Source organism: Corylus avellana, chromosome 2, assembly GCF_965113065.1.
Source record: "Corylus avellana chromosome 2, dhCorAvel1.hap1.2, whole genome shotgun sequence".
NCBI lineage: Eukaryota > Viridiplantae > Streptophyta > Magnoliopsida > Fagales > Betulaceae > Corylus > Corylus avellana.
This window is the reverse complement of record NC_142491.1, coordinates 36,536,137-36,554,035: the sequence shown is the minus strand read 5'-3', so window position 1 is coordinate 36,554,035 and position 17,899 is coordinate 36,536,137. Positions and strand designations below refer to the sequence as shown.

Here is a 17,899-nt window from a genome sequence, read left to right as displayed (position 1 = left end):
TCAGCTTGTTGTGGCTCATGAAATGGATTGGCATACGGAAATAATTTGAGGTTTCTATTAACGTGGGAGCATTGTGATGTAATTTTGTGGGGATATATTTTGACTGAATATTATGTGATTACCGCATAATGCAGCCATGTCACGCAAAAACTGAGTTTTTAGAGCTTGGAGGTAATCGAGAGCTGTTATGTTTACGATAGTGATTCCTAATATGGAGTCGGCTTTGCGATGCCATATTTATCTCTTGCAGCTCCCCTCGTTGATGGCTATTCAACTTACATTGTCTGCAAAAGTAGTTTGTTTCAATATATTATTAGAATTGCTTTCTTAGAATAGTTTATACTCATTTTATGATAATGGTTATTTCTATCTGAAGTCTCATTGTGGGACAAGGTTGCTTTTTGTAATAATTTTTTTTTTTTTGATAGAATGGTTGTTTCTAAAAAGTTTTGTGATACTGGTTGTTGCCATATTCTCATGGGTAGTAGAATGGTTTGGATATGTGCTATGCATGTATCTGAACAGTGTATGTAGTTGGAGCAGGTTCTTGTCTCTTATTTATGTAGGTTCTGGTTGATGCTAGATGTTTGAAAAATCATCTTTATTGTCAACTCTTATGTGTATGTGAGTGTGTGTGTGTGTGTGAGAGAAAGAGAGCGAGAGAGAAGAGTTCTTTTGTTTCGACGTAAAACGTTTTCCGTAAAATATTTTTAGCATTCCACGGTGTTCAACCGTAAAACATTTTCGGTCAATCAAAAAAGACCCCATTGTTTTTCATAAATGTATTACATATTTTTGAAGGCGTAAAACATTTTGTCCATTGCTCCTCTCTTTAAAACTGACAAACACCCATACCATGGCACACCCAATACACCATCTCCTCTCCCGTCTGCACCAACTCATGCTGGTGCCACCCTCACCAGCAGAACATATTTTCAGTGCTAACCAAACAGCAAGGTAATAGCCAGACTTCGAAAAATCAGTAGTTTTCCTATAGAATGTTTTCAGCTGACAACATTTTACGTCGAAACAAATGAAACCTTAGTAACTATCGTTTATTCCTAGATTACCATCTTGGTTTTGTTGACCTAAATATTTTCCTTATTTAATAATATTATAAAGGTGGGGTTCTTGTTGACCTTAATGGTTGGACAAGCTTTTTCAATCTAGTTGATTTGGAGTGATAGCACACATCCTGCCTTACATGTTAGTTGGTTTGGTTAAGCATTTTAGACATATCAGGAAGTTAAGCATTATTGTGGGGCAAATATAGTATGTAAGTTTCACTCTATTTGCTTTCCAAGATGATCAGTGTATGCAATTAATGCTAGTTGGTATCCAATTCACAGTAACCCTATGATCAGGAGTCAGGTATAGTCATTTTCGCCCATCTTTTCATACAATTTTATTGTAGAGGCTTTGTTGCTTTTTCTGAGTTACTTTTTCAGATCTCGTGAGATTGCAGGTTGCATATGCCTGTTAACCTCGTGATGTTTTACGAATCTGGTATCTTCATCTTTAATCAGGGATGCCTCTGTTGCATGTTTTTCTTCTTTAAAGCAAATAGGGAAACTATATGATTCCTTGTTATGCTATATCTGCATCAGGGTGTGACTGCAGGGATGTTTATTTTGTTCTATAGGCTTATGCGCTGTAAAATTTGGTTGCACTTGCACATATCCACTGGCCTGTTTCATGAAAAATGCTGGAGGTGCCAAGTGTGTTTTGATAGATCTCACAGCATTTCTGATGCATTTTGTACTGAAGGATAGTATTTATAATTACATCACAATGCAACTATAAAGCCAAACTTTCCTACTTTGACATGATCCAGTCGGAATGTGATTAGGTTTTATTTGGTACTGTTTGAGACTTAGGCAAACACCTCAGTGGTATCTGTATTGACTTGGAATCCATTGAACCAATCAACAGTAACATTGGCATGAATCTATTGAGTTCGAATTCTCAAGGGCTTCTATTGATTTGAAATCACAAAATCTTCATAGAGATCTGCTTATAGGATCTTGTTTGCGTGTGTACATATGTTTCTTCTATATATAATTGGTTAATTGAAAAACTGAATATAAATCATCTTATCTCAGTAGCTGCATTTTGATATCCCTATCCCTTTCAATTATCCATCAAGCAACCACTGTTGAATTCATAAACAAATTAATAAAATAGAGTGGAAATTTCAGATGATTGAGCTAACGTGTAGAACGACCAGATTGTCGGCACGGACTTTCGAACTGTTGTCGAAGAACAGACACAACATAACAAATTCCATGTTGGTGCTTTAATTATATATTTCTTATCAAATAAGTTTTCAAGTTGCATTTAGGTCCCCCTCTTGGAGCCCACAAGAAGCAACTAATTCTAAGTTAAGTGCCAAATATTAGAAGTCCTCTATGATTTGATGTTGATGAGCTGAGTCAGCTGACACGAACCTAATTATATATATATATATGACCTATATATATACAGCATTTTGAGCTCAGGGAACATCCTTAATTGTAATTATTAGACTCTAATTATATATTAGCGTAGATATGTATGTTTTGTAAGCATCCTATTGTGCCCCCACATAGATCCGAGTGACGACAGATTTGGTTTGGTTCATGAACCTCTGTTTATGGGTGCACATCATTCAATTTTTTCGTCTACTTTTCTCACCTACATAAATTGACTTGCAGTACATGTTCCTGTTCTAAATTGTTTGCTGTGAGCCTTCTTACCAGTTCTTTGTCATCGTGATTACAATATACATTCCTGGGGCATACATCTCTATTTCACGTTCCTGCTACTGCCCTGTGCTAGTTTGGAGTTAATTAATTATGGAACTCTTCCTTGGTATATTGTCAACCATCTAATAAGTTCAAGAAGAGAATGCGTGCTAAACTCATTTTGCTCTCTCCATCTCATATTTTCTTTTTAAAAAATCATTTAAATTATGAGAAATGCTAAAAACTATATTTTTATTTCACAATTATCTTATAATATTGGCGTGACAACTTTATCTATCTCTTTGAATTATATTTTTCTTTCTTTTAACAATGATTACTCTTTTCATTAATGTTACAGCTATCTCACAATGATGAAGTGACCGCTCTAACTAATCATTAGATTTTTGATCCAATGATTGATTGGGGCTACCATATTAATATTATGAGATAGTTGTGAATTAAAAATATGGATTCTAACATTACTTGTGGCGTCTTTTTATTTTATTTTAGTCTCTAATGTTTGTAAACCCCACATGTATATTTTTTACCATTTAAGATTAAAAACCCAAGGTTGAAGTGATTTTTTTTTTTTTTTTTTTTTTGGTTTCTGAGTTATTGCCTATCAATATTCAATCATGCATTCACGTTTATTCAATAAGAAAAAAATAAAGAAAAAAAATCATGCACGTTTCATTTGAATATCCCCAAAGTGTCGATTCTCCGGTTGTCATGTGAATTTCTGTTTGCGTTTCCAAATTGGTAAGCTGAGGGACGGGATTTCAACGTGTTGTGGTAAGTGGTGACACATGCACATTGAAGTTCCACAGCCTCACACTGTACGTCCAGTTTCAAAGTTTCAAGGGGTTGAAAAGGAGGAGGAATTATGGGACACTCTATTCTTCCTTTTCCTTGGGGTAACTCTCTAGCTAGCTAGCTCGCTAGTCCAAAGTGGTTGAAAGTATTTGAACATCTAACGTCAAAAAGTATAATTGTTTTCATTCGGTGACATTGTCTTAAAATCAACTTGGACTGGGACTTCACCTCGAGAGAGGCACCTTCCTTGTTAATTACCTTAATATTATGTCAAATTATCTCTCTTACAACATTGCAACCTAGCTAATCTTTTTCTTAACCACCACCACGTATCGATGCTCAGTGTTGGGGATATAAATGGAGAATAACCAAGGACGGAGTTAGACTTTGATATGAATAGGAACTAAAGGCCAAAAATTTTAGTGGGTAGAGGCCAATAAGCAAGAAAAAAAAAATTTTTCCTTAATTTTTTTTTTCTTGTATTGATAGGGGCCATGGCCTATACCAGCCATTTCCCAGTTTCGTTTCGGAGAATAACTATGACTGCATACAAAATAACTATACTATTAATCAAATAATTTTATCTTGTCACGTCACGTGAGAAGCATCAAGTAACAGTCATATTCAGGAGCATCTCTCGCATTAAAAAGAGTCATTTTTCTCTTTAAACGTTTTCTTTTTTGGGTGAGTTTTTCTCTCATTTTTCAGGTGATCGTACCAAGTATATGTTACTTTGTGATCAGAAGCATATGGTGCTTAGCATATGGGCTTCTTGGAAGTACGCAATATTATTCCCGTAATTCCCCGGAGGCAAACCACATGTTCATGCGTAAGATCCCAACATGGTGGGTGGTATCATTCTCTTCCCCCAAGGGCACAAGAGCAATGTCTACCATTTTTAAACCCAAATGGCTTGTACGACCTCCCTACTGTATCATCAACTTTATAAATCCGTGATAATCTATGATTAATACCATAATCAAAATAACCCGACAATACTTAGAGCTACCAAATAGCAATGATTATATATAATGACCATGTTTTAGATTTTTTTTTTAAAAAAAAAATTTCAAAAATCAAAAACAAAGATGCATGCACTTTCTTTTTCTTATTTATTATTTATTATTTATTTTATCTCCTTCAACTTTGATTTGGCCGACAAGATCGATCTTGGTAGAAGAAAGTAGCCCCCCCCCATCTTCTTCCCCCTGCTTTGTTTTTTTTTATCTCCGTTAGTCTAAGAAGATTTTGTGCTTTTTACCACCCTTCCCAGTCCCCGCCTTCCCTTTCTGAAGATGTCGGCATATTATTATTTGGGAAAAGAAAAAAATTACTTTATTTTTTTTTATTTTTTTTTAACGCTATATAACTAGTTACAGGCCTCTATACTTCTAAGGATATGTGGCTCTTAAAATCATCATTGAGCTTGTAATTGATTATTATTATATTTTGATCAAATGATAATTTTAAAAGCAGCATCATTTTTTAAAAGACACAAAAGGAACTTATAAAATTACTCATATTTAACAACATTACCTCCGTCCTTCAATCGGCTAGAGACTACGCCTAAGTTTATATAAAATTAAAAATGAATTATTGCCTCACATTTCATAACTTTATAAATCACTTTAATTTTCCATCACATTTTCCGTCCAGGCAACTAGTTGCCATATAAAAGCATCTTTGTCGGGTCGTCTCAATTGCCACGTGAAAGCATCTTCCATCACATTTCCTATCTACCACTTGTATCAAATTCAAATTGGATCCTAATAAATAATAAAATTATCAAAAAATACAACAAAAAAAGCAAAAGAAAAAAGAAAAAGCAAAAGAAAGTTGAAGATGGAACTCAAAGTTCATGATACATTGAAATTTGACGTGGGTGGGTGGTAGGTAGGTATAACGTGTCGACCTACATGACTTCTCTGGGATGGTACGTAGTAGAGATATTGTTTACGTGGTGTAAATTTTCTATTAAGGAGGAAGGGATACGTAAAAGTTTTACCAACAATTAATTCACTTCTAGAAAGTTTAGAAACCCAGTAAACATTTTTGAAATGGCGTAATTTTTAATTTTCCTTATTAATAATCACGATTAATGCCCGGAATCTCAGTAAGTTGAAAGTCTCCGCTTTCCCTAATTATCACCGTCCAATAGTACGGATACTAATAATAAAAACCAAGAATATTAATTAATTAATTAATTGAGAGGAAATTATTAGAATCCAACGAAAGCTGAGGTACATGCACCGAGCTCCGGCACGACTCACGAGACCAACCTAAAACAAAACAAAACAAACCCAGACAACGACAAGGACGATGACACACGCAAACACACGCCAAATTTATTTCTGGTATTTACGGCACCGAAAAAAGCATTAATAATAATAAAGCAAAAGCTACCATAATCACATAGACTCTCGCGTACACATGATCCCTCCATTGATCTTTTGGTGTTTTTGTCTAAAGCTAATACATGAGCTTCAGTTGTTGCTGGTGATGCGTTACCAGGTCGTCTAGCAGCCAGAGGTCGGCCGAGTCGAACTCGGTGCTTCCACCGAGCGAACACGGCTGCTGCTCAGGCTCCAAACCCAGAAACGATTCCAAGCTCGAGAATGGCTCTTTCAGCTCAAACTCCTCGTTCTTGCAAGGGTATCCCATGCCCATGCCCATGTTTGCTGGCGGTAGCGGCGGCGGCAGAGCCTCGGTGGTCTGGAAACTCGGCTGGGTTAACTCGGGAAGCGTGCACCTCTTCTTAGCCGGCGGGGGAGAGAGAGCCGGAGCAGGAGCCGGACGGGGTTTCATGTAAAAGTTGAGCTTGGCTTTGTCGCCTCGGATTCGTTTGGCGGCTTCGTCGTAAGCGCGTGCGGCTTCTTCGGCTGTGTTGTAGGTACCAAGCCAGACTCGGGCACCTTTGTGTGGGTCTCTGATCTCAGCCGCCCATTTTCCCCATGGCCTCTGTCGGATCCCTCTGTACACGTTCTTGCGACTTTTCTGACTCTTCCTCTCCTTTTCTGCAACTAATTGGCTTGTTTTCTGAGCCTTATCGCTCGTCACTGTAATAATACCCAAAAAAAAACAAATTAGAAAAAAAAAAAAAAATTGTCTTCAATATTACTAGAAAAACCAGAACCACTCGTTATTTTTGTTGTTATTATTATGAGCACTACTCAAACATAAAGCAAGTTTGACAGTAGAGTCGGTTTACTAACAATCAAGTTATATATGGTCTTTTGGATAATTAATCTTACAGTACTGCCTAAAAATAGAATAACGATGGGCCAAAATAACCAAAGCAAATTAAATGAACAGAAGAAGAAAAACCAAAAAATAAAAATAATTAATTAATAGAAGACCCAGATAGAAAAGTCGAACAAAATCGAAGTTTTTGATGAAACCCAGATGCAAAAATGTCAACTTGCTAACAAAAGAAGTTAAATCCAAGTTTTTGATGAAACCCATATGCAAAAATGTCAACTTGCTAACAAAAGAAGTTAATTACGTACCTTTGTTGAGTTGCTTGGGTTTTTGAGGGACCTTGTAGTCGTAGCCAAACTGGTTTGGATAAGCTCTACCATTAAAGGAGTCGAAGCCAAGGAGGTCGGAGTCGGTGTCAAGCTCGGACCAGAGCTCCTCAGCCGACAGCTTCCGGCCAGGCCTTATATCAACATAATCGGAGATGATAGCCCCGCCGCACATGTTTGTGCCACTTCAAGAGATAGCAGAAGAGAGAGACTCATAAAAGAGAAGTGTGTATAATGCGTTGATGAGAGACAAAGGCTATGCATTTGGGGAGTCTTTATAGATAGACCGACGGTTACAACCACTCGGCCCATAAACAGACAAAGCTGCAATAAAACCTTTCTTTTGGGCCCGGTTTTGTTTATGAATAAATAATATTTACATTCTAAACAATTATTATTTAATTAAATAATTCAATATTTATCAGGGACAGTAACATAATTTAAGGATTAAGGAAATATTATATAGTTTCCAAGAGGTAGTTCAATCGGTTAGGAACCACGCTTTATGAAGCGGAGGTTACTAGTTCGAATCTCCTCTCCCTCCTCTTGTGTGAACATATTAAAAATAAATAAAGAAAAAAGGAAAATATTATATATATATATCTCTAGCCTAGTAGCTTTGAGATTTGCTGAGATACAAAAATAATTGAAAGATCAGATATTCTAGATTTCTTAATTTATTTTACAGGTTAAAATCGTTAAAACAATAATTGCGGTTCTAGTAAGAGTTTTACTGTAGTGAATGGGGGGGGGGGGGGAGGGACTTGATGTAAGAAGAAAATGGCAGGAGTGGCACGTGGGGGTACAGATAGGATTTGGCTTGATAGCGACCGTACGATTCATGGAGATTTTGGAAGTGAGTGAAGAATTGGGGTGGACTCGCATGCCTTTACGTGACAAATAGGCTGGGTTACCGAGTACGTGGCGGCGTGTGGTTGGAGGAGCTAGACGACAGTACTGTGTAACCGTGGCCGTGAAATGAAACAGCTGGTGTAACGTACGTCCAGGAGTGGTGCCAAAATTTAACCGCCACGATGACGGAATTCGCGCGAGCGAAACCTATCAAAGGACCCTGGGATTCTGCAAGTATTTACGAAGGAAACCAGAGCACTCTTTCACGCTCACGGGAACATCGCATGCTCTTGAGTTTCAACCCTTCATTTCATTGTTTATGCATGATGAATGTCATCCAAAAAAAAGAAGAAGAGAAAAGCGTGAAATGCAAGCATTTAAATACATATTGTAACAATACAAAAAAATAAAATAAAATAAATCCAAATTGTATGTATAAATATAGGACATAAATTTTCTTCAAACCAGTTTGAATAAAATATTCTCAAACTCATGTAAAATAGTACCACGTGTCTATAAACATTTAAAAGGCACATTAAGTTTAGTTTAAGTTAATAAACTACTATTAATGAAGTTAAAAATTTAATGTACATTTTAAATGTTTACAGACATTTAATACTATTTTACATAGGTTGAAGGATATTTCCTCTTGACTGATTTGGAGAAAATTTTGAGAGAGGTGTGACAAACTAATGTGGTAATTTTAGGTGAGAATATATATCATGTTGTACAAATTACAATAATATTAGTAGCATCACAAATATGGAATTTGATTAAAAGCCTTATGTGAGTTCTTGCCCAAAACTATAGCTTTTCTAGTAATATTGTTCCTTCTATCAAACTTGAGGTGTAATGTTTTTTTTTTGACATGTTTACACAAAAGAATGGGAAAAAAATTCGATTTAGTTACATTTGTTTTATGAGACGTGATCTTTAGCTAATTGAACTATTCTTGGAGACCAATTTGAGGTGTAATTCATAGATGGTTAATGCAAGATTTCTGATTATTTATATATATAGTAACTTTGATATGAGTATTATTTTAGTAGTTATACTTTTTATTTGTAAAATTTAGTCCATGCTTATTACATTTATGATCAAATCTAATCACGTGAGATGTATATGACTTTTCACAACATCATTACTAACAGAAAAATTAAATGAAATTATTTATCTCTTTCATATCTAGTTTCCATTACAAAATAATAATATGTTTCTCTCCACTCACTTGGCTGGTCATTCCACTATCATTGGTTTGTTTTTTTCCTAGTTAAATAGCGGAAAGGTTACATATATGGGATCTATAAAACCCAAAAAAAGAAGGAGAGAACTCAACAACAAAAGACCTAAAATAAAAATATATTACATAAACCACAAATAAATAATAAGAAATTGGTCAAAAACTGACATGGTCATTTGTATATTAAACAAAAACCAAGAAATGAATCTTAGAAGCGGTAGCCAAATAAAAAATGGTACAAAACCGAGTAGAAACCTCAAAAAATTTCTCAACCCTTCTCGAACCCCCGCTAAATAGCTGCAATAACCGCCCCACGCTAAACACACGAACACGATGCAAGGCATAGCATAAATGAGACCGCTGATCATTTCATAATCCACCCCATCATAGTTCCAATTTTTTTTTATTTTTTTTTTTAGACTTTTTATTATTCGTCATATCCAGCTTGTCTTTGTTTTTGCTTCGAGTACTTCTTCCAGTTCTAAGCAACAGTCATACCCAAAAGAAGAATGATCTATAGATAAAGGTTGCACAACTTGCACTAGCCATTAAGAAGACAATTATGATAGATATTCAATTTACTTGACAAAACATTTGTTAGATTTAACAGAAAAATCAATTACAGATAGTTTGGTTTGTTAGAAATATAATGTGCATTAATTAAATTTAAAAAATGTAAGAGGACTAAATTTACACTTTTGTCAAAGTCCAAGAGTGATATTAATTTGCTTCTTCTTTATGCTGGGTCAGGCATTCAACATTTAATATACATATATAGGTATTAAATATTAGTTATTAATTAGCACGTGTAGCAGCCCTCAAGTTGCCATTGTTGGAACTTAAATCTTCATACACAAGCTTTTTATGGTGCAGAGGATTAGAGAAGACAACTTTTTCCGATCACTCATCTTTTGGCTAGTCAAAAGGTTATTTTGACCAACCGTGTAGTAAAAAATATGAAAAAGCAAAATAAAAATCTCATCCATTTAGCTAATTTATCTGAAGCTTTGACCAGATACAATTAATGCAGAAATTAAATAAATAAATGTGTTTTTTTAGTTAGAGAAATGCTGGCTATAAGTATTTTTAAGTGCTTATTTTTTTTACGTGACAGTAAAAATCACTATTAATTTTGAATGAATTAATCTATATATGATATATCAATAATGATTTTTATTGCCATATTAAAAAATAAGTAAATAAAAATACATGTACAATTTTCCTTTTAATTAAACATTTATTGGACGGGATATAAATGCTTTTTGTATACATATAGGTGAATAGTGGTTGATCAGTTTGATAGCTTGACATAGGGCTGTTAATTAAATGATCAAAGCTACACGTAAACTTACTCGGATTCTGCTCAATTAAGCTCGATTTGATTATTAAACGGTCCGTTCGTGAGCACAAAACTAAGATTGGTTATTAAACGATATATATTCGTATAAATTTGGCTCGACTCGATTAACGTTCATGAAGAAGCAAATATAAAACTTGACTCACTTTTTAGGCTCGGTATGTATTTTTAGTACAAAGGAAAGAACCGTGAGCTAAAACTCAATGGGTGTCCATAAAATCCAATTATATTTTCCCTTTCCATTTTTTTTTTGTGCCCTGTTGATATTATAAGTTTATATTTATCTGTAAAAGTGATTGAACCCAAGCCTTTTCTATTAAAAAATAGCAGAAATACAGCTAATTGGTTTAGTGATATATGTTTGTTCATAAAAGATAGCAGCATTACATCACCAAAAGGGCCAAAATACTGCAGCCTTTTAGGAAGCAAGAGGCTGAAGTTGCAAAGACCCACACCCCCCCCCCCCCCCCCCCCCTACACAGCTTTTTTTTTTTTTGCCTCCTAACTCCTCCAATGGCGTCTTCCTCGGAAACAAAATCGAAACGCACGCCTCGTTGCATGCTGTTCTTTGTCGTCATACCTCTATTCTAAAAGGGTGCTGCAGGATGTATATATATATATATAGGTTATCCGATAGAAATTAGGGTATCTTTTGTATTTTTTCCTTCTTCTTTTTTTAAAGCTTTTTCCTTTAGCAATTTTAGGATTTGTATGTTTTTATGCTTCTGTACTGATGACAACTTTCCTTATATTTTCTTTAAATTTAGAGAACCAACTTATTTTTTACTTCTATTTTCCTGTCATTGTATTATTTAAATAATAATCGTTCAAAATTCAAATAAAATGATATGAAAAAGCGAGATGAAAGATTAGTTAGAGAATAGATAATGCCTCTAATTATAATTTTTGCCTTATATTGATTGAGATTACTCCAATTTTTATCCCTCTTTTTTGTATGCTTAAGGATTCAATTTAAAAAAAATAATGTGTTAATTTTTAGGAATAATTACTAAATGGGTCATTAGGGTTTAGGAGCTTATATATATCAAATCGATTATTGGGGAACATAAATTATCTCAAAACTTCTTGTAGTATTAATTCTCTTGTATCAAACCCATTTTCCATCCAATTCCGATTGAGTAATGCTAAGGGCCATCTTTTTATTCGCTTAAAGTTGATGTGGCTTTCAAAATCATCATTAGATTAAAATTCAAGTATAATTCATTTACAATTTAATGGTGATTTTGAAAGCCACATCACGTTTAAGAAGATAAAAAGATGATAGAAAGATAGTCTCTACTAATACTCACTCCGATTAGTTTTAAGTGTTTGTTTGATGGAGCTAGCCGTTCAAAATTACAATTAATTCTATTCTCGAATAAATGAAATATTGAATAAAAAATTATATATATATATATATATATATATATATATATATATAAAAGGTGGTGAGCTGAGCGGTGAAGGGCCACCGGCACCCAACCCTTGTAGCTTAAGATAAAGATCGGGGTTGGCGTCGTCATCCATGTGGAAACCATCAATATCTCCCTTTTGAAAAGAAACCATCAATACTTCCTTTGCCCGAAAAGAGGATAACAATCGTCTTTTATTTTAATTGATATAACAAAGAGTTATTTCATGGTTAAAATTACATGTAATTAGAAAATATATTTATTTGATCATAAAATGAGTTAAAATGGAAAGAACTTTTATGTCACTCACCGTTTTTTCTCTGAAGGAAAAAGGAAAAAAAAGAAGTAAAAAAGTAAAAAAGAAGCATACTGTTAACGTATATGTACGGTCCACATACGATACGTATGTGAGACAATAAAGTAGGTTGGTGTAGTGAGCTGGGAGCAGTCTTAAAAGCGCCATGCATGGCTGACGGCTCTCTGTACTCGCACGAAAATATCTGCTCAGAATTGGGTCAACAATCCACGTACATGTTGATTGATGAGGCTCAAAATTAAAACCCTAAATTAACCTCAACCCAATGATCGATATAAACCAATTCTTAATTAGGATGGCAACAAGTTTTTGGCAGGCTCTTAAAATTAAATGGCTGTTCCTGTACATTTTCTGATCCAGCTGATCAGAAATCGGCTTTGGAAATGGGAAATGATGATATCATATTCTAAGAGACGTAACTGCTTACACTCCCCATGCGTTGAAGAGTCCTACTCCTACAGCAAAGCAAATTAATATCCTTCCGGATAAGAAGTTACAACGAGATAAGAAGCCACTGTATTTAGATTCAAATAATGTATGATATTAGAATTTGTAGTTATCTAATCATAGCCGAGTGTTTTGCTAATCATAAGCACTAATTGTAGTTATCTTATGTAACTTTTTTTTTTTAAAAAAAAATATATATATATATATATATATATGAACTTCCATTGATGAAATTTTATGAGCATAAAGCTCTTACAACATAAAGCATACAGTTTTGAAAAATTATAGTCAAAAGTTATGAAGGTTACAAAGGCATCAAAATGACTTTAAACTTCCGCTAACCCATGTACAATTACATTTAAGGAACATATCTGCTTCGTGCAGACTAGATCTAAGATATGAGTAGTTCAAATACAAAACAAAAATAAAAAACAACTAGAAACTAAAAATCCGGTCGTGAAAGTTAAGCCCCCACACCAATGTATTTCATCATCAACCTGAAGGCCAGGACAAACAAAATAAAAAATAAAAAGCAAAAACCCCACAAGCAGTAGCGGAGGAGCACGGCATCGTAGACACCCCTTTGGAAGATACACCTTGGCTGAAGAAGACAATAAGATCTTAAGGTTGAAGAGACTAGATCTGGATCTATATTTATAAATTAGATCTATAGCAACCCGTCAGAAACAAAGATCGGTGGAGCTTACAGAAAAGACACCGAGCACTGCTACCGTGAAAAGGGAGGAGAGAAGATCTAGATCTAAAACTTTCCTCCTCTTGAAGTTCTTCTTGGTGTTGTCTAGAAGAAAGGAGAGGGGAATTCTAAAGAGAAGGCAGAGCCTCTCTCTCTCTCCATCTTATGTAACTAAATAGATTATAAACACAAGACATAAATTTCCTCCAAACCAGTTGAAAGAAATATTCTCTAATCCATTTAAAATAATGTCAAGTTGCTATAAATATTTAAAAGGGACTAATTTGGAAGACATTTCTATCCAGTATGCCTGTGCTTGTGACAGCAGCAAATTTGCCGGCTAGGCAGCTAGCTCTCTTTTTTATCACTTAAATTTTTTTTTTTTTTTTGGGGGGGGGCGGGGGGGTGTTTAATTGATTACTCAATTTATTGTTAAGTGATGAGGATTCTTTATAAACTAATTGACTTCCTTATAACTGGCAAATGTGGTATATAGAACCTTTCTTCCTAATCTTCAAAATTTTGATTTTTTTTTTTTTTATTCTCTTCAAAATGTTGGATTTACTTGAAAGATGTAAATCTTTCAATTTAAATAAGGGAAATTATATATAAAATCCTTAGGTCAACGCGCTTTTATTAAAAACTCCCTGGGTATTTTTTTTTTGAAAATTTAGTCCCTAGATAACTCGAAACTACTAAAAAACTCCATACCGTCAATTTTTGTTAACTATCGTTAGTTCACTCAAAACTCTCCGTTTTATCTGATTAAAATATTAATTTAATTTAAAAAATTAAATCTTAAAAAAAAAAATTGAAGGGTGGCTAGGGGTGGCGGTGCCACCCTTGGCCACCCCTAGGTGGTTTGGAGGCCACCCCAAACCACCCATGGGGTGGCTTGAGCCACCGCTTTCCACCCATGGGGTGGCCGCGAGCCACCCCATGGGTGGAGGGGTGGCCTGCGGGCCACCCCCAACCCCCAATGGGGTGGCCGCGGGCCACCCCAAACCACCTAGGGGTGGCTCGCGGCAACCCCATTGGGGGTTGGGGGTGGCCCGCAGGCCACCCCAAACCCATGGCCCCCCCTTGGGGGTTTGGGGTGGCTCGCGGCCACCCCCATAGGGGTTGGGGGGGTGGCCAGGGGTGGCACCACCACCCTTGGCCACCTTTCAATTTTTTTTTTTTTTTTTTTTTTTTAAAAAAAAAAAATTAATAAAAAATGAATATTTTAATCAGATAAAATTGGGAGTTTTGAGTGGACTAACGGCAGTTAATAAAAATTGATGGTAGGGAGTTTTCTATTAGTTTCTAGTTACTCAGGGACTAAATTTCAAAAAAAAAAAAAACCAAGGAGTTTTTAATAAAAGCGCGTTGACCTAAGAATTTTATATATGATTTCCCTTTAAATAAACATAATTTTTTTTAGATATACAATATATTTCATTACTATTTGAAATATTAAAAATAATTTTATTTTGGAAAAAGTATACATATTCTTTTTTGCTGAGAAGATTAAGGGTTTGAGATATTTTATCAATAGTACATTAATAGACATATTTAAACATCATTTTAGCCTAAACGAATGAGTTTGGGTCCACTTAAGTATATTAAGTAGTACTATTTTTCTTTATATTTTCTCATTGTGAGACATAATACTTATAAGTGCGCTCGCAACACTTTCAAACTACCATTACATTGTCAATGTTATCTTAAACTATCAATTGTGTCAATGTCAGCTTCTAAACTATCAAAAAATGTCAATATCTCATCCTTTTGACAATGTAAGAGAAGCAACGAACGCTGAACGGAGAAGAAAAAAAGAGGAGAAATAGGGATAGAAAAGAAAGTACAAACATAAAGGAAAGGAATAGGGGAGGAGGAGGGAAGCTATACCTCCTCTTCGAAGAGATCTCACGGGAAAGAGACGGAAAGAAAACACTAGAGTTTCATATATAGCTTCTCTCTTTAATTAGAGAAGATATAGAAGGTTTTTAGAGTCAAAGGAATATTGATCATATCTAACATCTAATGGAAAAAAGGAATCAACCAATTAAAGAATATTTATATTTTTAAGCGACTACATGCAACTCAAGCCTGTTTTCATTTGTTTCTCCGCTCAGAATTATAGAGCTAAAGCCAATAGATTTTAGCCAACAGTAATGGAGAAGACTTTTTGTTCTTTATCGGCCAAAAAATGCAACAAAACTGTCAACTCCACACGTATTCCGCCATGTTGGTTCCATTTTTGGGTGGGGGGTCCTTAACATCCACCCAATTATTAAAGAAACGAAAGGAAATATCAACTATCAAGCACGATGTGACAATATATTCATTATACGATATTATATATTTTATAATTAAATTTATGAAATCTAATTTTGACTGTTAAATGGTTTCTAAATTGTATTACAGGAAATTAAGTACGAAATGTTTTGTTAATGAGTGATGATAAACATCACGCTGGGTGTGCATGAACAGTCATGCATGCCCCAGATGATTTAATATTTTTAAATATTAAAATATAATATTTTAATTAAAAAAAAAAAATTTACACGTGTATACATGATTGTTTATGCACGCTCGACGTGATGTGTATCATGACTCTTTGTTAATATATATGGGACATGCATGGCATCTATATCCTCTCATAATTAGGAAAAAGAAAAAGAAAATGGATAAAAGATAAGGGCACGAGGTTAATTGAATTCAGAGTAAAAGAATATAATGATAGATTTACACTGCCTTTGCAACTTGATCTTATGATGCATTGAACACTTGAGGATCAAGCCTCTTGCTTTATCTTCACTCATGTTTTTTTTATTATTAAAGCCACCTTGTTGCTTAATTAATTATCCTGTTGTTTTCACTTTGATTAGTTCTTTAAGGATTGGGTCTGAGCTAGATGGAGTCAAAATAACGTAATGACTTTCTGTGTCTACTACTCAATGCAATTCCCACTAACTCTAAATAGTAAATACCACCAATATTCATTTACCAATTACCAGATTTAGTCCGTTGGGCAAAGTCAAAGGAGAGACTACTATAAGATTAAAACATCGATATATATTAATATATATACCTCATTGAACAATCCATAAAACACACTCCTGACGACGACCCTATGACGTAATTGCTCATGATTGATTAATCTTAAGTGGAGTTTTAGCCAAAATTCAAGTACAGGCATTGAGTAATAATGACGTTTCCTAAATATAATCATGAGATTAAGAATTACGAACCATTTTAATTTGCAAGGTCTCGATCTGACATTTCTCAACGTAATAAAATATAAGTTTGGTGATAAGAATGAATATTATTAAGAATACAAGAAACTGAAATAAAATGATTCATTAGTTTGGTGATAAGACGTACGTACAGGAATGACCAAAATTTTTAATTGAAATGAGATCATATTTCAATCGAATTTTCTAAAATACCTTTATAAAATATAACATAGGAATAACACCCCCTTCCTCCTATAGCCGGCACCACCTCCAACCACCATGTGGCTATAGTTGGACCTAGCTCCCGATCTAGTGTGACCACTCCGGAGATTCTATTGGAGATATTATGGAAAACCTATTCCGCATTCTAGAGGAATAGGTATTCCTAAGGAATATTTATGCAAATTGAGCCCTAACTTCTTGTCATATTTATAATGGAAAGTTCACTTGCATTTCTTATAGAGCAATGATCTTCTTTATTTCAAGTGAAATGGAAAATAGTAATTTCATGGTCATATATATATATATATATATATATATATATATATATATATTTTGCATCTAACAGTGTAAATAATATCACATCATTTAAAATTTTTAAATAACGTGACATCATGTATACAGTTAAATGTAACAAAATAAAATTTTGACTATGAAATAAAATTAAAAAAAAAAAAAAAAATCCTATTCCTTATCTATTTTTTCCTCTCGGATAGAATTATATGGGGTTTATGGGGTTTATAAGCACTAATAATTGTTTTCTTACTCTTTTCAAAAAAATAAAAATAAAAATTGTTCTCTTACTACTTTTGCTCGGATCAGGATTTTCCAGAATAGGGAGTAGACTTCGTCAAATTCTCAAACATTGTTTAAAAATTGAATGATTTAGATTTTACCATATTTACTTTTAACAACTCAGTATTTACCCTAAAAATATTTAAGAATTCTAGAATTGCTTCAGGAGATTTTGACCCCTTATGCATTCATAAAATAGCGTCTTCATATCCTATCAAAAGGTTTTACTCCCCCCCACCCCCCCCCCCCCCCCCCCAAAAGAAAAAAAAAAAAAAGTTTCCACTGACGGTCTATAGAAATCTATATAAGAAATTGTCCCCAATGGGCTAACTAAATCGGCTGAAAACCACGCCTTATGAACCGGAGGTTGCTAGTTCGAATCCCCTCTTCCCCTTTTGTGTGAACTTGTCAAAAAAAATAAAAATAAAAACCTATACTAGTCGGATCCTCTCCATTTCTTTTGAAATGGAGAGAATCCGGCCCTTTGCTTTTGAAGAGGCAAATT

The 17,899-nt window shown here is 34.4% G+C and overlaps 1 protein-coding gene across 1 annotated transcript; it reads right to left on the bottom strand.

Moving 5' to 3' along the window:
* Positions 1–5,856: 5,856 nt before the first annotated feature.
* EBP (ethylene-responsive element binding protein) lies at positions 5,857–7,316 on the bottom strand. The gene is made up of 2 exons (XM_059599800.2): positions 7,043–7,316; positions 5,857–6,592 (listed from the first exon to the last, which is right to left on the bottom strand). The coding sequence occupies exons 1-2, from the start codon at positions 7,233–7,235 to the stop codon at positions 6,006–6,008; spliced, it is 780 nt and encodes a 259-aa protein (XP_059455783.2). The 5' UTR covers positions 7,236–7,316; the 3' UTR covers positions 5,857–6,005.
* Between the last annotated feature and the right edge of the window lie 10,583 nt (positions 7,317–17,899).